This window comes from Schistocerca cancellata, chromosome 3 (assembly GCF_023864275.1).
Source record: "Schistocerca cancellata isolate TAMUIC-IGC-003103 chromosome 3, iqSchCanc2.1, whole genome shotgun sequence".
Classification (NCBI taxonomy): Eukaryota; Metazoa; Arthropoda; class Insecta; order Orthoptera; family Acrididae; genus Schistocerca; species Schistocerca cancellata.
In genome coordinates this window covers 251,137,818-251,163,873 of record NC_064628.1, presented here as the reverse complement: position 1 = coordinate 251,163,873, position 26,056 = coordinate 251,137,818, and the positions used below count along the sequence as shown (strand labels likewise).

General features: G+C 43.5%; 1 protein-coding gene across 1 annotated transcript in view; it reads right to left on the bottom strand.

The window, feature by feature from the left end:
• Positions 1-26,056, bottom strand: part of LOC126176246 (uncharacterized) — an 88,688-nt gene that overhangs the window by 49,701 nt on the left and 12,931 nt on the right. Inside the window, exon 2 of the mRNA XM_049923392.1 lies at positions 16,560-16,654. Within this exon, the coding sequence (XP_049779349.1) occupies positions 16,560-16,634 (75 nt within the window). The 5' untranslated portion in view covers positions 16,635-16,654. The remainder of the gene's footprint in view (positions 1-16,559; positions 16,655-26,056) is intronic.

Below are 26,056 nucleotides of genomic sequence, written 5' to 3'. Positions count from 1 at the left end.
GATCATGTGATGTATCTGACCCCAGGAATGTGTCAATAAAGTTTCCCCTTCCTGGGACAATGAATTCACGGTGTTCTTATTTCAATTTCCAGGAGTGTAGTTCCGCAGTTAACTCCGAGAGGGGACTGGAAAAGGGGAGATGACTGAGAAAAAGATTGAATAACTAGCGAAAAGATAACGTTCTGTTCCGGAGCTGAATGTCAGAAGCTTGAACGTGTTAGGTAAGCTAGAAAATTTGATAGGGAAATGCTAAGACTCGATCTAGGTATAGTGGGGGTCAGTGAAATGAAATGGAAAGAAGACAAGGATTTCTGGTCACATGAGTACAGGATAATATCAACAGCAGCATAAAATGGTATAACGAGAGTAGGATTCGTTATGAATAGGAATGTAGGACAGAGAATGAGTTACTGAGAACAGTTCAGTGAGAGGGTTATTCTCATCAGAATCGACAGCGAACCAACGACGTCAACATTATCTCAGGATACATGGTGATGTCGCAAGCTAGATATGAAGAGATAGAAAGAATATGAAGATACTGAACGAACAATTAAGTGCCTAAAGGGAAATGAAAATCTAATAGTCACGGAAGACCGGAACGGGGTTGCAGGGGAAGAAGTAGAAGGAAGTGTTACAGGAGCAAATGCTTGGTACTAGGAATGAGAGATAGGATAGAGTAAATGAGATCTGCAATAAATTTCAGCTACTAATAGCGAATAATCTGTTCATAAATCACAAGAGGAGGAAATACAGTTGTAAAAGTCCTGAAGGTAAGGGAAGATTTCAATTAGGTTACATCATGGTCAGGCAGAGATTCCGAAATCAGATACTGGATTGTAAGGCATACCCAGGAGTATATATAGATTCAGCTCACAATTTACTGGTGATAAAGGGTAGGCTGAAGTTTAAGTGACTAGTCAGTAAGAATCAATGTGCACTGAGGTGGGATACGGAAGTAGTAAGGAAAGAAGAGATACGCTTGAAGTTCTTCAAGGTTATAGATACTGCGATATGGCATAGCTCAGTAGACAGTTAAATTGAAGAGGAATGGACATCTCTAGAAAGGGAAATCACAGAATTCGGAAAAAACGTAGGTACAAGGAAGGTAATGGTGAAGAAAGCATGGGTAACAGAAGAAATACTTCAGCTGATCGACGAAAGAAAGAAGCACATAGATGTTCAGGAAACTTGAGAAATACAAAGATACAACTCATGTAGGTATAGTAAATAAGAAGTGCAGGAAGCTAAGGCGAAGCCGCTGCATGAAAAATGTGAAAAAATGGAAAATGAAATGATTGTCGGAAGGACGGACTTAGCATATAGAAAAATAAACATTATTCTCTGAAATTAAAGGCAAGGGTGGTAACATTAAGAGTGCAATGGGAGAATTCCGCTGTTAAATGCGAAGGGGAGAACGTACAGGTGGAAAGAATAAACTGAAAGTCTCTTCCATGAGCGTGAGTATTTGGCTGATGATCTGATAGAAGGAGAAACAGAAGTCGATGTAGAGGAGATAGGGGATCCAGTATTACAATCAGAATTTAAATGAGTTTTGGAAGCATTGGGATCAAATAGGGTGGATGGGATGGATAAGATTCCATCAGAATTTCTAAATCATTGGGGAAAGTGACAACGAAACGGCTATTCACCTTGGGGCGCAGACTGTATGAGTCTGGCGATATACCATCTGACTGAATAAAGCATCATGCATCATCCACACAATTCCGAAGGTTGCCAGAACGGACAGGGTGCGAGAATTACCGCGCAGTCAGCTTAACAGCGCATGTATCCAAGTTGCTGACTAGAATAATATACACAATAATGAAAAAATAATTTGAGGATGTGTTAGATGATGATCAGTTTGGCATTAGAAAAGGTAAAGACACCAGTGAGGCAGTTTTGATATTGCAGTTGATAATGGAAGCAAGACTAAAGAGAAATCATGCTACGTCCATTGGGGTCCTTGACTTGGAGAAAGCGTTCGACAGTGTCAAATAGTGTAAGATTTTCGAAATTCTGAGAAAATTGGGGTAAGCTACAGAGAAAGACGCGTAATGTAAAGTATGTGCAAGAGCCAAGAGGCAACAGTTAGAGTGGAAGACCAAGAACGTAATGTTAGCATTAAAAAGCATGTAAGACGGGGACCAGGTCTTTCGTCCCTACTGTTCAACCTGTACATCCGAGAAGCAATGACGGAAATAAAAGGAAGGGTCTGGAGTAGAATTAAAAATGAAGGTGAAAGGATGTCGCTGATAAGATTCGCTGATGGCATTGCTGTTCTCATTGAAATTGAAGTAGAATTACAAGACGTCTTGAATGGAATGAACTTTATAATGAGCTCAGAATATGAACTGAAAGTAAGTCAGAGAAGATGGTAACGAGAAGTAGCAGAAATGAGAACACCGAGTAACTTACCATCAGGATTTGTGATCACGAAGTAGATGAAGTTAAGGACTTCTGCTGCCTAGGCAGCAAAATGACCCATGACGGACAGAGCAAGGGGGACATCAAAATCAGGCTAGCACTGGCGAAAAGGGCATTCCTGGCAAAGATAAATCTATTATCAAATATAGGCCTTAATATCAGGAGGGAACTTTTGAGAATGTGCGTTTGGAACACAGCATTGTATGATAGTGAAACATGGTTTATGGGAAAACCGGAACAGAAGAGAATGGAAGCATTTGAGCCGTGGGGCTGCAGAAGAATGTTGAAAAGTAGAAGGACTGATAAGGTAAGGAATGAGGAGGTCATCCGCAGAATGTAAGAGGAAAGGAACATGTGGAAAATACTGATAAGGGGAAGGAACAGGATGATAGGAATGAGGGAATGACTTCCATGATACTAGAGGGAGCTGTAGAGAGTAAAAACTGTAGAGGAAGGCAGAGATTGGAATGGAAATACATCCGACAAATAACTGAGGACGTGGGTTGTAAGTTCTTCTCTGTGATGAAGTGCTTGGCACAAGAGAGGAATTCGTGGTGGGCGGCGTCAAACCAGTCAAGAGACTTATGACTAAAAGAAAAAAAAAAAAAAAAAGTTTGGTCGGTGGCAAGCGAAGTAAACATCCAGGTCAGGGCTGGACATGCGTAAATGCGTGGTAACCAATATTTTTCGAAGAAGGTATGCACATTCCACACATTATATGGCCAGATTTCTTATTGAAGTTTGGCCATTCAGATGCCTGAACAAGGGGCAGTTCCTCAAGCTCTAAAACCTCCGTGTCGTATCGATAGATGTTCAGAAGACGATCAACAAGTAGGAAGCGACAATAGCAATCCATGCCTTGTCATTTGTTCAGTAAGTCACTCATCGACTGTACCATGTTGAACACTATTGCCCAAGTTGACACTGTCAGGTTTAAGTCACAGGTTGGCTATACTTCCTGGCGCCTTGAGGCTCGCTCTCTCTGGTTAGGGAAGCGTTTATCTGGCCGCAGTGCTGACACGGAAGTGGTCGGTCAGTCAGTGCACGGAGATCCGAGAAAAGGCAGTCACTCGCTCGCCCTGGAGGGCCATTGCCCCAAGTTTTGAACGTGGTTTGTTAAAGGGCGCGCACGCACTGGACGATAGCGTCCTTGCTGTATTGTCGACTACGTGAGGCGGTGGGCTGAAGTTACTTCTTCGATTATAGTGTAGCTAATCAAGTGGGACGCACGGAGTGAATTCGGCTGTGACACGTGTTTGCTTCAAATAAAAACGGGTACTGTGATTTTGTTGTAGTTATATCGCCTTTTTACAGTTGCCAGTCACAGATTGTGCACCGACAGCGTCTATTTAAAACTTCACAGGTTTGGTAATTGATTGTGTTCGCCTAATTCTGTATAGGGACTGACGATGTATCAGTGTACGTTGTTAGTAGGCAGTTGTTTGATTAGTTTAAGTTATACTGTTGCTATGAATCTGACTGCCCATTGCATTTTAAAGTTATTTTACAGTTACAGGCTTTGTATGAATGCGTTGTTGATGCACGACTGTCTTGTTAGACTTGTAGATGATACTCTACTATCAGGCTGTGCTAAGAAGCCATGGTTTCCTTTTTGTGATAGTGAGTTCTTTCAGGGCAGTCTGTCACATTTCCTTACATTCGTACGAGCTGACATTCATACTCTGAAAAACACGATATGATAAAACGAGCACTTGGGATCGGACCGACTGAAGTTACCGCTCTCTTCACGATTCCATGTAAATTTAGATTTGATACCGAAAACTGTCTTGAGCAGCTAAATCGGCAGCCAACGCGTAATGGTAATATTTTAGATCTGGTAGCCACGAACAGACCAGACCTCATCGACGGTGTCAGTGTTGAAAAAATGGTTCAAATGGCTCTGAGCACTATGGGACTTAACTGCTGTGGTCATCAGTCCCCTAGAACTTAGAGCTACTTAAACCTAACTAACCTAAGGACATCACACACATCCATGCCCGAGGCAGGATTCGAACCTGCGACCGTAGCGGCCGCGCGGTTCCTGACTGTAGCGCCTAGAACCGCTCGGCCACTCTGGTCGACGTCAGTGTTGAGACAGGGATTAGTGATCATGATGTTGTCATTACGACTATGGTTACGAAAGTTAAAAAGTCGGTCAAGAAGGCTAGGAGAGTATTCTTACTAGAAACAGCAGATAAAAAGTTGTTAGCATCCCACTTAGTAAATGAATCGACTTCATTTACTTCCGGTACGATGAATGTGGAAGAATTATGGGCAAATTTTAAACACATTGTATATCACGTATTGGAAAAGTATGTGCCGAAAAAGTGGGTTACGGACGGAAAAGACCCACCGTGGTTCAACAGCGCTATTCGGAGAATGCTCAGGAAACAAAGGCAGTTGCACTCGTGGTACAAGAAAGATCGGGAGAATGAGGACAGGCAAAAGTTAGTAGAGATTTGTGCTGTTGTAAAAAGAGCGATGCGCGAAGCATTCAACCACTACCACCGTCATACCTTAGGAAAAGATCTTGCTGAAAACCCAAGGAAATTCTGGTCTTACGTAAAATCGGTAAGCGGGTCGAAGGCTTCCATCCAGTCACTCACTGATCAGTCTGGCCTGCCAACGGAAGACAGCAAAACGAAAGCTGAAATTTTAAATTTAGCATTTGAGAAATCTTTCACGCAGGAGGATCGTACAGCCATACCGCCGTTTGAGTCTCGTACAGATTCACGTATGGGGGACATAGTGATAGACATCCATGGGGTTGGGAAGCAGCCGAATGGGTTGAAAATAAATAAATCGCCAGGTCCTGATGGGACTCCAATTCGGTTTTACAGAGAGTACTCTACTGCATTGGCTCCTTACTTAGCTTGCATTTATCGCGAAACTGTTGCCCAACGTAAAGTTCCGAGCGACTGGAAAAAAGCGCAGGTGACGCCTGTGGTGTCACCGCCAGACACCACACTTGCTAGGTGGTAGCTTAAATCGGCCGCGGTCCATTAGTACATGTCGGACCCGCGTGTCGCCGCCATCAGTACTTGCAGACCTAGCGCCACCACATGGCAGGTCTAGAAAGACGGACTAGCACTCGCCCCAGTTGTACGGACGACATTGCTAGCGACTAGACGTACGCAGCCTTCCTCTCATTTGCCGAGAGACAGTTAGAATAGCCTTCAGCTAAGTTAATGGCTACGACTTAGCAAGGCGCCATTTGTAACATCGCGTGCCTTTCGGCTACCTCCGAGTGGCGTGGCTCTTGCTACGCCACAACAACGCCTGTATATAAGAAGGGTAGAAGAACGGATCCTCAAAATTACAGACCAATATCCTTAACATCGGTTTGTTGCAGGATTCTCGAACATTTCGTATATAATGAATTGCCTTGAGACAGAGAAGTGCTGTCCATGCATCAGCACAGCTTTAGAAAGCATCGCTCCTGCGAAACGCAACTCGCCCTTTTTTCACATGATATCTTGCGAACCATGGATGAAGGGTATCAGACGGATGCCATATTCCTTGACTTCTGGAAAGCGTTTGATTCGGTGCCCCACTGCAGACTCCTAACTAAGGTACGAGCATATGGGATTGGTTCCCAAGTATGTGAGTGGCTCGTAGACTTCTTAAGTAATAGAACCCCGTTGTCCTCGATGGTGAGTGTTCATCGGAGGTGAGGGTATCATCTGGAGTGCCCCAGGGAAGTGTGGTAGGTCCGCTGTTGTTTTCTAGCTACATAAACGATCTTTTGGATAGGGTGGATAGCAATGTGCAGCTGTTTGCTGATGATGCTGTGGTGTACGAGAAGGTGTCGTCGTTGAGTGACTGTAACAGGATACAAGATGACTTGGTTCAAAAATAAATGGTTCAAATGGCTCTGAGCACTATGGCACTCAACATCTTAGGTCATAAGTCAAGATGACTTGGACAGGATTTGTGATTGGTGTAAAGAATGGCAGCTAACTCTAAATATAGATAAATGTAAATTAATGCAGATGAATAGGAAAACGAATCCTGTAATGTTTGAATACTCCATTAGTAGTGTAGCGCTTGACACAGTCACGTCGATTAAATATTTGGGCGTAACATTTCAGAGCGATATGAAGTGGGACACGCATGTAATGGCAGTTGTGGGGAAGGCGGATGGTCCTCTTCGGTTCATTGGTAGAATTTTGGGAAGATGTGGTTCATCTGTAAAGGAGACCTATTCTTGAGTACTGCTCGAGCGTTTGGGATCCCTATCAGGTCGGACTGAGGGAGGACATAGAAGCAATTCAGAGGCGGGCTCCTAGATTTGTTACTGGTAGGTTTGATCATCACGCGAGTGTTACGGAAATGCTTCAGGAACTCGGGTGGGAGTCTCTAGAGGAAAGGAGGCGTTATTTTCGTGAATCGCTACTGAGGAAATTTAGAGAACCAGCATTTGAGGCTGACTGCAGTACAATTTTACTGCCACCAACTTACATTTCACGGAAAGACCACAAAGATAAGATAAGGGAGATTAGGGCTCGTACAGAGGCATATAGGCAGTCATTTTTACCTCGTTCTGTTTGGGAGTGGAACAAGGAGAGAAGATGCTAGTTGTGGTACGAGGTACCCCCCGCCGCGCACCGTATGGTGGATTGTGGAGTATGTATGTAGATGTAGATCTCTTTGAAATTGTTATAATGAGCACGTGCATTTTTGTAAAACATAGTTAAACTGAAATTTTATTGGATTTTAAATCAAACTAGTGATTGTCGTTTTAAGAAATTCTGTTAGAGAGCATTTTTGTTAATATTTCATTTTTAATTTCTAAATCTGAGTAAAAATTGGGAATATTTGTTCTACTGGCCGTTAATGTTATGCCTTATTTCTTGTGACTAAACGCAGTAGAATTTTATTGAGTCAGAGTGTTTAAAACATTATTGCTGATCCCAGTATGATTTCAGTTATTAGGACAATTAGTGTGTTTGAGTAAATTTGCACTTTTGTACTGATCTTGACTCAAGTTATTACAAGTAATAAATGAAAAAGTGTTCAAATATTAAGCTGAACTCAGTCAATTTCGCCCTTTTATGCTGTCAACCCAAGCCACCACGCTACAATATAAGTTGGAAAAGTCTGCTAATTGTCGTAGCAGGTATCACCAAGTCATTGAGTGTTTATTACAAACCTGTCACAGTTGCATTACATATATTTTGGCGGCTAGTTGAGTACCGACTAGTTCATCCACTAGCCTGACCTACTGAGGCAGCACTGACAGCGTTTGTTCTCAGTGACAACTAACTAAAATTAGCAATACATGCACCACACAGTGACAGTAGATAAATATCACACTATACATATGCTCACTATCCAAGTCAGAATTCTGTCAGATTCTGACTAAAATTATACCATCTCTCTACAATATTTTTCTTGCAGATGTAATGCTCAATACAGTATCCCAAATGGTTCAAATGGCTCTGAGCACTATGGGACTCAACTGCTGTGGTCATAAGTCCCCTAGAACTTAGAACTACTTAAACCTAACTAACCTAAGGACAGCACACAACACCCAGCCATCACGAGGCAGAGAAAATCCCTGACCCTGCCGGGAATCGAACCCGGGAACCCGGGCGTGGGAAGCGAGAACGCTACCGCACGACCACGAGATGCGGGCACAGTATCCCAGATTTTATAAATTCTAGCGACCCACGTGGTGTACGGTACTCAATTTCCTACGACAAACTCGATTAAATAGGGCAGATGGCTGTCTTTCAGTAAGTTCTGCAGTCGCGAACCCAACCTAAAAGTTAAAGTTTTTCAATAAGAGGTGAAAGTTACTTCACACTGAAGTTTCAACCCACAACAAAGAGATTTTTTCATTTTAATGGTTCAAATGGCTCTGAGCACTATGGGACTCAACATCTTAGGTCATAAGTCCCCTAGAACTTAGAACTACTTAAACCTAACTAACCTAAGGACATCACACACACCCATGCCCGAGGCAGGATTCGAACCTGCAACCGTAGCAGTCCCGCGGTTCCGGACTGCAGCGCCAGAACCGCTAGACCACCGCGGCCGGCCTTTCATTTTAAATTCATATGTTATTTGTCAGAACATTTATGATCTTGATAGGAATGAAATGAATTACAATTCTGTCTTAGTTGCTGTCGTCGTGGCTGGAGCTTAAGCAGAAGCTTAGTAGCAGAAAGATGGCAGAGCGCATCGCTCAGATCATCTTTCGAAGGAACCGTCGTAGCTTCGCGTTGAAGATTTTAAGGAAATCTCGATAAGTGTAAATTTGATTAATTATGTGCTTCCAGGTATACAGCCGAACCATAGTTTCCACTTTTGCACAGTTTTTCGACTGCCTACGCACTGAACTTCTTCAGATGCTGCGGGTTTTGCTTTAGAATACTCAGTATTGTAGAACACTCAGTATAATATTCTTTATTGAAAACTGAACTACACTTCTCGAACAATCACTATATACACACGAAAACAAATAACTTGTAGACGACCATTCATCAAGAGCATCGGTGAGGTCCGTTGGAGCTGGACCTAGCTTGGCGGGGAAACGGCTGTACTGCTACTGCGCTGGACTTATAAAGCCGGTGGAGGCCGCCGGAGTACTCCAACTTTCCCAGTATCTGTGAGGCGACCTCTGCAGGAAAAGGTTCACATTAGTCTCTAGCAGATTATGTTTGTTTTGAAAAATTGTTTTCCTCTTGGTTGCACCTGCAAGTGCTTGTGTATGTATATGGTACACAGGGGTGTCTTGAGTGTAGTCTGCCTGGCGGGGGCCGTCTGTGGCAGACGTAAGATTTGCTGTTAGCTAGGAGTATGTGTACTCGCTCTCTGGACTCGAACTGAGCTTCAAACTGAGCCGCATACCCGGAAGCACACCATTTATCAGTCATAACGAGAAAGTCTAAATTTGGATGACTGGATGGTGACCTTCTGACCACGAGTCCATTCTTATATCGGAATGAGAATTGTTGCCATTCCGAATAGAACTCTCAGCTTTTGTAATTCTATTCATGTGACAGGAGACACTGTGTTGAACAGCCTCAGATTCATCAGTTATTCTGCGTGGGGCTTAACGTTTTACATTTTTCGCAGCAGATCTCAGTAAAATGAATGTCTCCCTCAAAGTATATGGCGATCGACATATGTGGAGCTGGTAAACTGCACAGGATGTACAGTGAGTGCACCGGTCGGAAAACCTGCCACACCATCTTTAGGCTTCAGCGAACGATAGTCCCGTTACTGAAGGCTCCCAACCGAGTCGTTCAGGTGTCATTGCCCTTAGCCAGCTATGAAAAATTTCTTCAGCATCTTTGGCACATGGAATTCGGGTAATTCTACTTCTGACTCACTGTTAGAATAGGAACTTGAAAACTGATATTTTATGTAAATTGAAGGTGGAGAGGGAAAGAAAGGAAAGGAATCACTGGTGTCAGCTGCATCGGGACATTGTGCGGAATCAGCACCGACGAATGAAAATGTGTAGCGCAGCAGGATTTTTTTTTTTTTTCATTTTGTTCGGTATCGTTCGGGGCGTTTGGTTGGGCGGACGTCACAGGACATCCGTTCAAGTTGATCGTTCTTTCCTTTACTCAGCTTTTTATTAAGAGGGCTAGCGCCTCTCTGGGCAAACACGCTGAGCTACCGTGCCGGCGTATTCGAACGCAGGATCTCCTGCTTGCTAGGCAGGTGTGGTAACCTCTGAGCCACAGCGCTATCGCAGCTGCGCAGACTACCTCGGCACGCCACATGGCCCACCCACACTCCCATCCAGTGCTACCTATCCGCAGTCCCTGTCCATTTCCTTCGTGTTCGCTACTTTGAGATTCCTACAGGAGGTCGGACATATTTGTGTATCCGCACTGAAGAAGATGGTTCCATTGCCCAGTTAGGAGCATCAATTATATACGAATGCGTGGTGTCTGTCCTTTCGGAAAACAGACACCATGCATTCATATATAAATTAATACCTGAAACGTGATTTATGGAACATGTCGAGAGTAAGTGCGATCCCAATGCCGGAACTTTCATATTTCTGTCTTCGTCAAAAACGTAAATACACGAGGAGCCCTGCATTTTACAGAACTTCAGTTGTTATGAAAGAGACACCTGCCAAAATCCGGGAATGATAACTGCGGGAGAATAGGGAGCAGCTTTCCATTTTGTGACGGAACGGTTGTCAACAGGATCTCAGTCAGAGCTGACAAAAGAGTATTACTACGGAGCTAGTCAGCCTGATGGCTTATCTGGCGTCGAATGAGTTGAGAAAATAGGATTTTACGTTCATTTTGAGCAACTTTTACCATTCGTTATTTATTAGTAGACAGCGCATCTGTCCCATTACTGTATTTCGTATTATGTCACTTTCAGATCTAATTATTTATTTGAAAATGATGTCCACGTGGTGAAGCGAATTCCTGAAGAATTTTTGACAGTAGTACCAATGTATGGAGTTTATCGAACCATTACACACTGTAGACTAAAACTCCAGCAACAATCTTTGAGAGGTTGTTCAGCGATACCGTGTCACAGAGTGAACAGTCACAGAGTAATAATGTAGTTATGATTTAATCGGTTTGCCGGCCGTAGTGGTCGTGCGGTTCTAGGCACTACAGTCTGGAGCCGAGCGACCGCTACGGTTGCAGGTTCGAATCCTGCCTCGGGCATGGATGTGTGTGATGTCCTTAGGTTAGTTAGGTTTAATTAGTTCTAAGTTCTAGGGGACTGATGACCTCAGAAGTTAAGTCGCATAGTGCTCAGAGCCATTTAATCGGTTTGTAGCAGCAATCACTCTTGTTTCTGTGAAAATATCTTCATAACAGTGAAAAAGCTTGTAATGTGCAATAACAGAAATGTGCAACACACAACGCAGAGCAACAGCCCTCAGAAGAAAGAGTACTATGAATTGGTTGCCTCTGATAAGATAAATGGGGGTAAGAAAACGAACGAAATACAATAACACTGCGAAGAACCGCCAGAGACCGTGAATCACTAATATCCAACATAGTCAGAGGGCTTCCCTAAAAAACATCTGAAAGTTTGTTAAAAAAATGTGTGTGGAATCTTATGGGACGTAACTGCTAAGGTCATCAGTCCGTAAGCTTACATACTACTTAACCTAAATTACCCTAAGGAGAAACACACACACCCAAGCCCGAGGGAGGACTCGAACCTCCGCCGAGATCAGCCGCACAGTCTATGACTGCAGCGCCTTAGACTGCTCGGCTAATCCCGCGCGGCGTCTGAAAGTTTGTCAGTGAAGTTCTTGATAATGCTGTATAAATCACTTTACCAGTAGCCGAGCTCATTAACGTACGTTTGTGCAGTGTCGCTAGATATCGGAGTTAGTAGATTCGAATCCTAGTGGTGGAGTGATCTCCAGGTCAATGCACTGATGTGCTGGAGTAAACTACAAGATTCGCCACTCGATCTCAAGAAGTGAGAGCATATGTGACTGTCGATGATGAACAATTCAGTTAGGGGCATAACGTTAGCCATCTCATTGGTGCTATTTGAACAGAACAGAACTTGTGTGTGCACCGTGCTTATCATTCTGTCTTGTCTCTCCCCATCATGATCTGAGAAGACTTGGACAATGTGAGTAACATGAATAAAGAAACAAACATAAACAATAACACATGTGGTAGTGACAAGTACACATGAGGGGTGTAAGTACAGACACTGCTATTGATGACCGAGGATAGTGTACTGAATAACATTAGATCAGTTTTACCATATCTTCTGATTAATGTTTGTTGTTATTACAAGTTTTATATTTTTAGATTGGATAGTACGTCCAAATACATGCGGCATAAGGAAGACATCAATGTTAAGTTTACCTGTAGCAGCAGGTCATACACACATCAACAAAAGTTTTGCATCACCCCTGTTCCCAGAAATCCTGAACATAGACGTTGACTGTCGATATTGCATCACAGACACAATTCCTTTCACTGTTCAGAGATGTCACTAAACCCGCCCAAAGATGTAAACAACCATGCATGAGCAGCCCCTATTAGACGTAGGGGGATTCGACAGCCGATCAGTTCCAGTCATTCCACCAGGAAGGAGGTACACGGCTCGTGTTGACTGTAGTTCAATCATGTCTAGAGGGTCAATACCGCAGTTCGATCGCGTCCGTATTGTTACTCTGTGTCAGGAAGGGATCTCAACAAGGGAAGTGTCCAAGTATCTCAGAGTGAACCAAAGCGATGTTGTTCGGACATGGAGGAGATACAGAAAGACAGGTACTGTCGATGATATGTGTTGCTCAGGCCGCCGAAGGGCTACTACCGCAGTGGATGGCCGCTACCTGCGGATTATGGCTCGGCCACAACGCCACCATGTTGAATAATGCTTTTCGTGCAGCCACAAGACGTCGTGTTACGACTCAAACTGTGCGCAATAGGCTGCATGACGTGCAACTTCACTCCCAACGTCCATGGCTAGGTCCATCTTTGCAACCAAAACACCATGCAGCACGGTGCAGATGGGCCCAACAACATGCGGAATTGACCGCTCAGGATTGGTATCACGTTCTCTTCACCGATGAGCGTCGCATATGCCTTCAACCAGACCATTGTCGGAGACATGTTTGCAGACAACCCGGTCAGGCTGAACGCCTTAGACACACTGTCCAGCGAGTGCAGCAAGGTGGAGATTCCCTGCTGTTTTGTGTTGGCATTATGTGGGGCTGACGTACGCCGCTGGTGGTTACGGAAGGCGCCGTAACGGCTGTACGATACGTGTATACCATCCTCCGACCGGTAGTGCAACCGTATCGGCAGAATATTGGAGTGGCATTCGTCTTCATGGACGACAATTCACGCCCCCATCGTGCACATCTTGTGAATGACTTCAATCAGGATAACGACATCGCTCGACTAGAGTAGCCAGCATGATCTACAGACATCACGCTATCGAACATGTCTGGGATGGATTGAAAAGGTCTCTTTATGGACGTGACCCACCAATCACTCTGAGGGATCTACGCCGAATCGCCGTTGAGGAATGGAACAGTCTGGACCAACAGTGCTTTGAGGAACTTGTGGATAGTATGCCACGACGAATGCAGGCATGCATCAATGCAAGAGGACGTGCTACTGGGTATTAGAGGTACCGTTGTGTAGAGCAGTCTGGACCACCACCTCTGAAGATCTCGCTTTATGGTGGTACAACATGCTATGTGTGGTTTCCATGAGCAATAAAAAGGGCGGAAATGATGTTTATGTTGATCTCTATTCCAATTTTCTGTACAGGTTCCGGAACTCTCTGAACCGAGGTGATGCATAGCTTTTTTTGATATGTGTATATCCAGCTGTGGATGGAAAACGGGCAGTTTTTACTGCTCTGCGTCGTTAACTTAGCTATCTATGTACAGCCAAGCAGAAAATATCATGTAAGGTTCTTAACGCGTTTGTGAGAAGACTGTTCGACGCAGAGGAAAAACAATCAACATACTGATGCGTGTACATACATAAAAATATCTGTACTTCTACCCATTCACACTTCATTTGCGGCCTAATATGAAAAAAAAACGGACATAAAGCAACCAAAAATGGTTCAAATGGCTCTGAGCACTATGGGACTGAACAACTGAGGTCATCAGTCCCCTAGAACTTAGAACTACTTAAACCTAACTAACCTAAGGACATCACACACATCCATGGCCCAGGCAGGATTCGAACCTGCGACCGTAGCAATCGCGGGGTTCCGGACTGAAGCGCCTAGAACCGCACGGCCACCGCGGCCGGCATAAAGCAACCATCCTGCTATAAATATGAACAATATAAGGAACGAACGTTTGTGTGAAAACTCCCCAGCTTTTGCTCCACATACTGGACTACAAGGCCAGGAAAGAATTTCCTACAAAAATGATTTTGTCTGTAAGATTTCATTTTAAAAAGTGCTAGCGTAAACAAATAAACTTTATTGAAGGTCAAACATAGCTGAGAAGGACAAATTAGATTTTTCGGAAAAGCTGAAGTAAAGAAACTCATAGAAATAATACTTTATTAAGCGACTGACGTATTAAAACACGCTAAAATGTTGATAAATTGACACTGTATGATATCGAACATAGAAAAGGTAATCAAGGATTTCTGCAAAACATTCGGTGAGCTACAGTGCTCCAGTAGCTAAAATACCGGATGGTAACGCTGTTGCTTTCTCCGGCTCTTTCTTTTCTTGCTGTAAACACGACGGCTGACGGCCTGGCCGGGATCTCTGTTGACTTTACCGAATAATATTAACAGCACGAGACTACATACAATAGACAGAATCTCAACCAATTGTGAGACAGTTAAGCTCACCGGATAAAATTGTTGTACCCCAAAAAAGTTAGGCGTGCTGATTGTAAATTTTTGAACTTTAAATCGAGCCGCAGCCAGGCTGTAGAGGCCAGTTCCGGCGATGTGCTAATCACGTTAGACACTGGGTAGTACTGTTGACATGACTTCAAAACACTCCAGTCTGGCCAGACGGGGTTGCGACACTGTTTACGGCCGAGGCGCCTGGAATCACAAATGCAGCAATACAATGTGACGAAGAGTGAAGTAACGTTTTATAACTCAGAGCACTTGCGTGCTTCCGAGAAACTCATACGTTGCAAGTGTGGTCCTGCCTAGTAACCGGTGCTCGTGTCGGAGTGAGCTTGGAAAAACTGACAGGACAAGTATATGGCTAACCTACTCGTTCCCCTCCAGTAGGACTGCTCCAGAAGTGCAGCTATAAGCGTGCAAGTAAACGAGTATAGAGACTTACAGAAATCAGTCGTGCCACCATGCTGCCTGCATCTTGAACCGAAGAGAATGAAGGGCCTTTGAGTTTCAGAGAAACCATGGCTACCACTGAGCGATATATATCTGCCGGTAACATGTCCACTGATTAACTGATCGAGTTGCGGTAGGAGGCATCAGTGGCGTGGAGGCTGTAGGTCTTGGGAGAAATCTCACCCATGTGGGAAGCTAGTGCCGAGCCAGCTTCCACTCTCCGATGGACTTCTGCAGACGGACTGCGTGATGCCTATGATCCGTCAGGTGGAGGTGCGCCCTTGTGGCCTTGTAGCCACCCAAACATCACCAGCCACTGTCCTAGTCTACCGCTGGGGGGCGGGGAGTGGGGGTGGCTCTATCACTGCCGCTTTGCAACAGGGTATCTGGTATCGCTGACTGCGCCCAAACGCACGACATGGGGTCAGCGAGTACACGTGGGGATCACACAGTTCCGGAGGGCCCGAGAAGGTCACCCTCGTCTTCGTCTGCGAGCGACCCACAGGGCGCAGCCCGCTACCCATGACAAGGGACGTCACCGACATAATTGGGGTGTCAGTGCATTCTACAATCTGCTGCATTTACACACACACACACACACACACACACACACACACACACACACACACACAGTGCGGCCCTGAGGAGGGCCGCAGAGCAGTGTACGGCTGTTTGAATGAACATCTGTCAGTACTACCGCTGTTTAACTGAACACCCCGACGTGAGACTGCCCTCTCGCTCAACATTTCCTTCGCCCACTCTGATGAGTAGTGATAGAGAATAGGCCGGGTCACTGCAAAGTATTAGTTAGCCCCTTAAGAGAGAAAGCTGGTGGCTTTGGAACGCTGTGAACGGTGTAGAGGTGGTACTAGGTGGTCATCTGACCCTCCACTGCTGACGTAAGTGATGGCAGTAAAGTAATGTGTACTTGCCAGTCAGTGGAATGGAATTAGCTCAGTAAGGTGGGTCGATGTGGGGATCTAAAGGAGATACTTCGATTGGGCGTATCCATGACCACAAAGTGAATTTACTTCTAAACAGGAGAGCACAACACAGTTTCAAGACGTTTTAACAAATTTTAGCCAATTTTAACATACTTTAACCTATTTTAACCTCAGTTATGCATTCTTTGTTGGCTCACAATATAGTACGTACTTGAAGATGGGATATATGTCCTGAGACTGGATTATGCTTTCCTTTTTAGAAATAAATATTTTTTACAGCTATGGTGGATTTTATCATTGATAATGAATAACAGTTGTTGATGTCCTGTCAAGAGAACATTCTGGGTGAACAAGTGTTCGTCCTTTTAAAAGTGGAGCAGCTGCACTTATTGAACATGAGTTTTGATGGTACAGAGGAAATCTGTGTACTCACCGGTGGTATGCCAATAACAGATGCGCTGGAGGTTGTCACCATCACTAAAAGCAGCACTGTCGCGATCCACGCCATGTCTCCTACTCGGCCAGTCTCTGGAACAAAATCAAGCGTGGAGTCAAATGTCTTTGATCTATCAGACAGCGAGTAATAACTAATGGAACAGCTGGATGGTCAGACAAGTACCTTTCCGAACTTTGTCTAGCCACGTGTCATTTCTGCCTTCATGAGAATAGAAAGGCAGTGACATTCTACATGGTAACTGGTCATCTGGGAATCTGGAGAGTGTTTGAGGTGACTGAACTCTTTAAAGTGCTACGTCAGTCTTCTGCAGAGTGGTTTTGCTTAATTTCAAATCACGAACCTGGATGAACGTTAAAAATAAACTTCGATATGTGAAATATACACGACAAAGGTTTTACTTTTGTAGTATCACAAATTAAATGCTGTTCCTCCTTAAATTTATTGATGATGGAAAGGGGAAACAAATGACAGCATAGATGGAAAAGGTGAAGTAACGTGCAAGGCAAATGTTAAAATTTAATTAAGTCTATGGCGTACAAATTGCAGAAGGGAGACAATTCTGAGACGATTCAAATTGAAATATCTATCCCAAAGGAAAATGAGCATTTCATACACCCCAATGGCAATATAAATAATTATGTTACTACGCAACAATTTCGTTGATAACATAAACAGTTCAAGGAAATATCAACTTTCCATATACCTCACAGCTTCTGTCGCACAGAACTTGGCTTGAAGGAGCGCCGGGTGTTCATCCGTTCAATCGGTTCAAATGGCTCTGAGCACTATGGGGTTTAACATCTAAGGTCATCAGCACCTAGAATTTAGAACTACTTAAACCTAACTAACCTAAGGACATCAAACACATCCATGCCCGAGGCAGGATTCGAACCTGCGACCGTAGTGGTTGCGCGGCTCCAGACTGAAGCGCCTAGAATCGCTCGGGCACACAGGCCGGCGTGTTCATCCGTCCGGCAACTTGAATCGCCGCGTTTATGCAGTGCGGCGCTGTTTCTGTGTTGTCGCTCTCGCTCGGCAACCTTTCAAGTTGTCACGTGATCGCTCCTGGCGCGCCAGACTGCCGTGGCTATCTGTCTTCGTCGCGTGATGCGACAGGGTGTGCAACTCTGCAGGACATTAACAGTTTTGTGGAACTGACTGCCAGAGGCGACATTGTTGGGCCAGTGGGTCTTTCCAGTTCGGACGTCGGATAGGCTCTTCGATTCCTGTAGTTGTGGAACAAGGCGGATAATGGGTCTTTCAGTGACTTCGTTGATGAAAATAGCAAGCAGCGAATTTGAATCGTGAGAGCTGCTTTAGACGGCTTAACTTTTAACTTGGTTGTTACCAGTGGAGATTGCTACTGTCTTTATTACGTCTCTGAATTGGGATCCGAGTCGATACTTTGGTTGTGTGATTCATATTCGTTCAGGTTCAGGCATCATGTATGTTCGGATAAATTTGCGGATGTCATGATGAGGTTTCTGCAATGGCCAGTTGCTTAGTTAACTGTTAATTAAGTTGTTAGTTGTGTGTGCCGGTACCTACCTGCTACAAAATGGCGTAGTCTTGTGAACGATGGGGTTACTAATGATGTTACAACGATGCGAATTACCCTCCTCAGATAACGGCATAACTACGGACAAAAGTGACTATGGTAAAGGTGTAATCCTCGCCGACATCAGGCACTGCAGATGAAGTTGTGTGCTACTTATTACGTTCCACTCTGCTAGGTTGGCACTACGAGAGAAACCGACGACAGCACCCTCTAGTCGGCGCTGTCGAGGTGGACGAGCTTCCCGACTGCTTCACCCTATTTGATCAGGCGCAGACAGCCAGGACACTTCACTTCAACTTCGCACCACATTGAAAGCTGTGTAATATATTTGCATATGTTATCCGCTAGTAAAGGTGCTTTAACAGTATCTGCAGTACCGAGAGATTAGTACCTTTTCCTGTTCCTGTTCCTTACCCACGCGCCGCCTCCCAGGCGGGATACAAAAAGAAATGACAGTAAGGAATATATTGAGAGGCCAATGTCAAAATACCCAGACTCGTAAACAGGGGTTGACAAGAGGTTCGTGAATTTACACCACTTATTGTCCGTCCCGACCGTTTCTGAGCCAAAAATATCCTTTTAGCATGGGAAGAGTTACCCCAAAATATAATACCATACGACATAAGCGAATGAAAATAAGCAAAGTAGACAAATTTTCGTGTTCAACGATCACTCACTTCAGATACCGTTCGAGTAGTAAAAATGTCAGCATTAAGTCTTTGAACAAGATCCTGAACGTGGGCTTTTCATGACAGTTTATTTTTTATCTCAACACCCAGGAATTTGAACTGTTCAGTTTCCCTAATCACATATCCATTCAGTGAAATTAAAACGTCAGGTTTTGTTGAATTGTGTGTTAGAAACTGTAAAAACTGAGTCTTACTGTGATTTAGCGTTAGTTTATTTTCTACAAACCATGAACTTACGTCATGAGCTGCACTATTTGAAACTGGGCCAATGTTTGCAACATCCTTTAGTATCAAGCTGGTGTCATAAGCAAACAGAAATATTTTAGAGTTACCCATAATACTAGAAGGTATATCATTTATATAAATAAGGAAAAGGAGTGGTCCCATCGCTGATCCATGGGGAACCCCCCACTTGACTGTACCCCACTCAGACCCCACATCACAGCCATTCTCAACATCGTGACTAATGATATTTTGCTGTCTGTTGCTAAAGTAAGAAGTGAGCAAATTGTGAGCTACTCCCCGTATTCCGTAACGGTCCAGCTTCTGGAGTAATATTTTGTGATCAACGAAATCAAATGCCTCCTAGTTAAATAAAAAAATATGCCTAGAGTTCTAAACCTTTTGTTTAACCCATCCAGTACCTCACAGAGAAGAGAGAATATTACATTTTCAGTTGTTAAACGACTTCTAAATCCGAACTGTACATTGACAGCAAATCGTGTGATACAAAAAGATCAATTATCCTGATATACATTGCCTTTTCAATAACTTTCGCAAACACTGATGACATAGAAATAGGTCTAAAATTGTCTACATTATCCTTTTCTCCCTTTTTAGAAAGCGGCTTTACTACTGAGTACTTAATCGTTCAGGAAACTGACCATTCCTAAAGGAAAAATTACAAATATGGCTAAATACAGGGCTAACATGCACAGCACAGTACTTTTATATTCTGTAGGCACTCCATCATGTCCGTGAGAGTCCTTGTATTGTATTGTATTGTATTGAATGGAACTGGGGACCTAGAAACGACGGAGAGGCTTCGTCCCCGCTGTAGCCCGCAGTGGTACACAACCCCACAACAGGCTACAGCAGTCCACTACCCCACAGCCGCCCCACACCGAACCCAGGGTTATTGTGCAGTTCGGCCCCTAATGGTCTGATAAGGTAAGGAATGAGGAGATTCTCCGCAGAATCAACAAGGAATATACGAAAAACAGTGACAAGAAGAAGGAACAGAGAATAATAGACTGATATGACATCTGTCAACACATCAGGGAAATAGCGGCGTTCTAGAGGGAGCTGTAGAGGGTATAGATATAGAGTAAGACCGATATTGGAATACAGTAAATAGTACAGCGAAAAGGTCATTCTTGGACTAGTCAACTAGACTACGGGTCCGTATATTGGGGAGGAAAAATGAAGGTAGCATGTCTACAAATGTTGGTAGGGTGTGAGAGTGGATCCAGTTGCGGTATGGCTGGGGTAGTATCACTGAACTGTTCACAGTAAGTCATTCTCTATCCACCTTCTTATTAGTTACAAGTCCTACTCCAGTTATACCATTTTCGGTTGCTGTTGACATTGCACTATACTCGCCTGATTAAACATCCCTATCTACTTTCCATTTCACTCCACTGACCTGCTCTATATCTAGGCTGAGTTTTTGCATTTTTCTTTTCATATATTCTGACTTCCCTGCCATTTTCACACTTCAGACGTTCCAGCTTCCGACTCGTAATGTATTGCCATGTCGTTGGTTATTCAACGTTTTTGTCATGTTTCTCTTCCACTTCGCAGTTCCCTCCCAACAACCGAGGTAGTGGATAAGTCCGCAATCTTTTCTCAATGGAGGCATCATCGTCACACTTTTTCCATTAGAGGCCACATGTCCCATGGATACACTTTGTGTGTCTTTAATGTAGTGGTTACCACTTGCTTCATGCTGTTGATTATTGCTGATTCTTCCACTTTCAAGCACAGTTTCCCTTCGTAAGGGGAAGTAGGTGGCCCGAATCTCTTTCCTCTCCTCCTCCGCCTCTGAAAAGTTCGTTGGCGAAATGAGGATCGCTCCTTATACCGAGGATCTTCAGCTGCCATTGCAGATGATTTTTATTCAAAATTTAATCAGATGCTGGACTCGTACCCGGGAGGCTGGCCTAGTCAAAGATGCTACCCCTAGACCGGGAGTCCGTATCTTAGGAAGGAAAAGAGAATGGAGCATCTCTATAAATGTTGGTAGGATGTGGGAATGGAGCCAGGTGCGTTAGGTCTGGGGCAGTGTTTGGAGCTGGTTCCATCTGCGCTTGGTTGGCGTCCAGTGGTGCATCCTTCCATGTTAGGTCTGGGGTAGGGTCTGCAGTGAATCCTCTCATGACAGGTCTGGTACACACAAAGAAAAGCACAATTAGGATAGGAATTTACAACTGATTTAATGTACAAGCAAACGTAGAAGGTATGACAAGAAATGATGTATTGATCACGTGACTGGAAGTGTCAGCATCTTGGATCTCTTGAGAATAGATGAAACTATGAAGACAAGTCTGTGTAAGATAGGGGATGTCTGAGGTGGGTCAACCTGTGGAATTAGGTCTATGACGAGTCAAATACTATGCATCAAACTGACTTTTGTACAATAATTGTAGCCTGTATGGAAAGGAACTATTTCTCCATTTATCCACTGCACTATCACTGTTGCGCAGTTCAGCACAAGATGTATAAGACATCGCCCTCTACACTGGATTAAATCATCCTAAATATAGAACATACGAGGCGGGCCTGGCACCCTTTCATATTTGTAAAGAAACTGTGTGTTTCTATTTTGGTCGAGGGTTCGAAGTTTGGAAACAATTGCAAAATCGAGAGGTTGAATCTTCTGTGTTATTTTTTCAAATGTCTTTGTGATTCTCATGAAGGTTAAAGATTGACATAAATACTGCAATGCATGTAACCGATATTAAATTTCCATAAAATTTTCAGAAATTTGACAAAATTTTTATCCCGAATGCAGAATCAGAACAGCGTATGACTGAGGGCTTTCGTCAGTGCTCGACTGCGTAGAATTTGCCTCCAGGAAGAGATGAGACTACTGTTCTTTCCATTCAGAGACGCAGTTGTTTGTGTTAAATATGTAGTCCTGCTTTCCTTATATTCTGCGTGTTGGAGACCCTGTTTCACCTAAGGTGACAGCAGTTTTGATGTATTAAATTCACACAGGCGAATAACTTTGGCGGATAAAAGGTTTAACTCCATTACGTTCATTCGTAGTGATTACTGTCTGTGTAGATGAATAAAGGGGAAACTCCGTCGTTTATAATATAGCAATTTCCTGTGTTAACATACATTTTTGACATTTTTAACTTTGAAAAATAAGTCACTGTTGTTAAAAAACAATACATTCTTTTTTTCTACATAAATCCCTGTTATCACTCTGCAGTTTTGGGAATAACTCTTTGTAACAGAACTGTGAGCATTGTAAGAGGGAATAAATAAAATAATTTTGTCAGTACGTTGCATTCGTATTTGTTTCTTAAAATTCTCAAAAAAATGAAGTCATTATAGCTCAGCCAATTGGGGATATGATAGTAATGGGACTGCTCTATTTTGTATAAATCTCTGCAACTACCTTATTGACTGAGCTATAATGACTACTCATTTTTATAAACATCTAAATCACGTGAAAATTAAAAAGCAGGGCTGGCGGAAAAATAAAATAATTTCGTTAAAAGAACATCATTTTATTTCCTGAAAAGTACTGTTGTTAAAGGATTTATGCCTGTGTTCCACAGTTCTGAATCGTCTTTTAACAAGGGTTCTACGATTTGAGTGTAGAACATCATTCAGAGTCCAGTTATAGGATATGTGGCAGAAGCAACTTGTATACTCTGATAACCTAGTAATATCTCGAGGCAGCAGCTGCATTTCAACTGATGAGACAAAACATTATGATCGCTGCTTAATAGCTTGTGGGTGTCAGGGATCCGACAGTTTGTTGGTAGGTTTGTGTAAGTATGTAACATTAGTTGTCTACACGCAGGTCATATAATTCGCGTAAATAACGGGCCACTGATTTGCATAAGCGGTGATGGCACCCAATAGCGTCCCAGATGGGTTTCATAGGATTTACAGTAGCTTAATTTGGTCCACGAGACATCAACCTGATTTCACTATAATGCTCCTCAATCCACTGTAACACGGTTCTGTCTCCAGACACGGACAGTTATACTGCTAAAAGATGAAATCGCTGACGGGGAAGCCATCAAGCATGAAAGAAAGCAGATGGTTCACAGCTGTTAGCGTGTCGTCGATTACTACCACAAGACCCATGCAGGCACAGGAGAATGTCTCCCATGAAATAATATTGTTCCCATCAGTCTGCGTCCGTGGCACGCTGTACGCTTCGAGCCACCATTCACCTCGATGACGGCATTTGTGGAGACGACCAGCAACCTAGTGTAGCAAAAATGAGATTCAACCGAGGAACCGGCACGTTCCCATTGATCGACGGTCGAACACCGATGGCCCCTATCAAATGCAATCGAAATTGACGATATCGTTGGGCCAACATGTGAAGAGGTAGAGGTGTCTGTTACGGAGCTGCATGTTCAACAATGTGCAAAGAACGGTGTGCTTCGATACACTTGTGCGTGCTCTAGCGTTGTGTTCTTTCGACAGAGATACCACATATCACCATCTATCCTACTTTACAGAGCAGACAAGCTTCCGAACCCCACGTTCTGTGAAGAGTCATGGACGTCCGACCATTTAGTGGCTGGTGGTAGTTTCACTGTCCTTCCACCTCTTTCCGTAGATGATCACGATAGTAGCACGTGACCATTCGACGAGCTTCGCCGTTTTTGAGGTACTCGTTCACAGGCACTGCCTTATAATAAACTGCCCTTTGTTAAAGTCGGTTATCTCAATCGAGTTCCCGTCCGATTTCCCATGATTCCCCTTCCGTGTCTGTTAAGCTTACATACTTTTGTTTCCACGTCACGTGCCCGCAAAGCCACCTGGCAGCATCCAGTGTTGTGGTGGGCAGTGATATAATGTTTTGGCTGGTCAGTGTGGACCATGGAAAACATGCAGTTCTATTACTACACAAACCATCTGTAACATAACCGTTATAATTCACTACCTGCACCTATACGTTAGAATTCTTTGCAATTCCCACTTCAAAAATATTGCACTGATTTGCAGATACAAGTAGAAAAATTAGCATAAAGAAGAAGTAATCGGATTTCGCGACGAAAGATCTAGGCTTTTAATGTAGACTAGATATAAGAGGAAGATCACACAACATATTTGTAGTTTAGTAAAGGAAAGACGAAACATTCTAAGCTACACATAAAATTACATAGTAAGCACATGCTGTCATATAACATTACGCCACAGTTTAAGTGGGAAATAACAGCACATATCTGTACACTCATAGAGGAATATTGAAACATTCCAGGATATTTGTAATTTGTGTAGTACTGAGTTCGATCACAATTCTTTATAATTCCCACTTTAGCAATGTTTCACTGATTTGTAAGTACCCCTAGAAAAAACTGTATACAGAAGAAGTAATCGAAATTTGCAACAGAAGATGTGTAAGCTGTGAACAATGTTCTACAATGTACTACATTTAACAGCCACGCTTTTGTTAAAGGTACAAATTTGAGTTGTACACGAAAAGAATAGGGTGGGTAAGAGCTGCTAACTTGCATCCAAGAATATATGTTTTGTCAGCCTATTGTTTTAATTATTTTTCTGTAAACTATGTGGAAAAGAAAATGCTAATTAAGATTCTTTAATAAGTACATCCGCTGACTTTTGTCATTACGCGTCTTCGAATTCTCTAATCCTCATACATTTTGGAAGTACAATTTTGGTTCGAGCACCTTGGGGTTTTGTAATAGAATATTAAAACCATTGCTATTTACGAATGGATCATATTATGTTGCTTGGAGAAAACATAAATATGGTAAATGCATGATTTGAAAAGATAAGTCAGTGTCGCTCTCAGTCGTTAAAAAAATGAAGGCGTTACTGATTCATAAGCAAAGAAATCTGTGGTAGTGTGACAACGCTCCGTAAATATTAAAGTGGAAGTGGTTTATATGAATTACTGTAGCTACTATGGAAAAGGTATTCCACATTAGACGTTTTAAACGCGTTGTACCTGTTCGAAACGAACCACCTAAAGCGCACAGTATACCATTTATCGCAGAGATGTGAAACCAGGTCTGTATTTGCAATTGAGGATATCAGAAAGCACCCAAGAAAAGTCTCAGGCTGACCTATATATCAGACAAGTTGCAGAAAACACCATGCACGTGTGTCAGCCTTGTAGAGGATCTAATCTACAATTCGTTAATCAGCCCGACTTTGTTCCATCTTCAGAACTAAATGAAAGTCATTGGTTTGTTAGTGAAAAAATTTTTTCTACTGCAGTTACGACTTTTTAAAAAATACTGTGACTTTCGACTGATCGGTGTTGACTGGGATGCTCTATATGTTGCCATCTTCTAAATTTAACGAACACGGCTTGTCTTTCTCCCATGGAATCCCGTTTAAATTCGTACGAAACACGTGCAGGTTGCATGGCGCCTTTTGCTGATCTAAGTAACTGCTCAGATTGGTTTGATCTTTATAGCAAAGTAATTATTTATCAAAAATACTAGTCCATGTTTGGCTGAAACTAATGTCAAAGTCGGGCTGTGTCCGTAGTGGACGGAGGAGTGTGACACGGAGCAGTGCAGTGACTTGCTAGCAGCGGCTATGCAGCACCTGTCAGCGCTCGGCTGCTCTCACATTTGACACAGAGAGCGCCGCTGATTACATATGCGATGGCACATAGGAGTGGTGGTGTATGGACCAGGAGCTATTAGCAGCTTACCAGCGCAATCGCGGAGGGATACCGACAGCAGCACTAGAAGAACTATTCCACACCGGGCCTCCGAGCCGGCCAGATGGGACGTGCGCTTTCATTAGCTGAAGGCTGAGCCACCTCGTATGGCACAGCTCTCTCGCAAAGTTGTTGCTTTTAGGCTACACTGGTGGAGTTGGACCCTAGGCGGTGTAGTATGTCGGCGGTTGGCCAGCAGAGCTTGAAGGGTCATCAGCAGTATTTGTTTAGATAAAGATGCGTTCTTAGCCCATCCTATTCTACAATACACCCACCTACCCACCCACCCACCCACCCACTCACTCACTCACATACACATACACACACACAC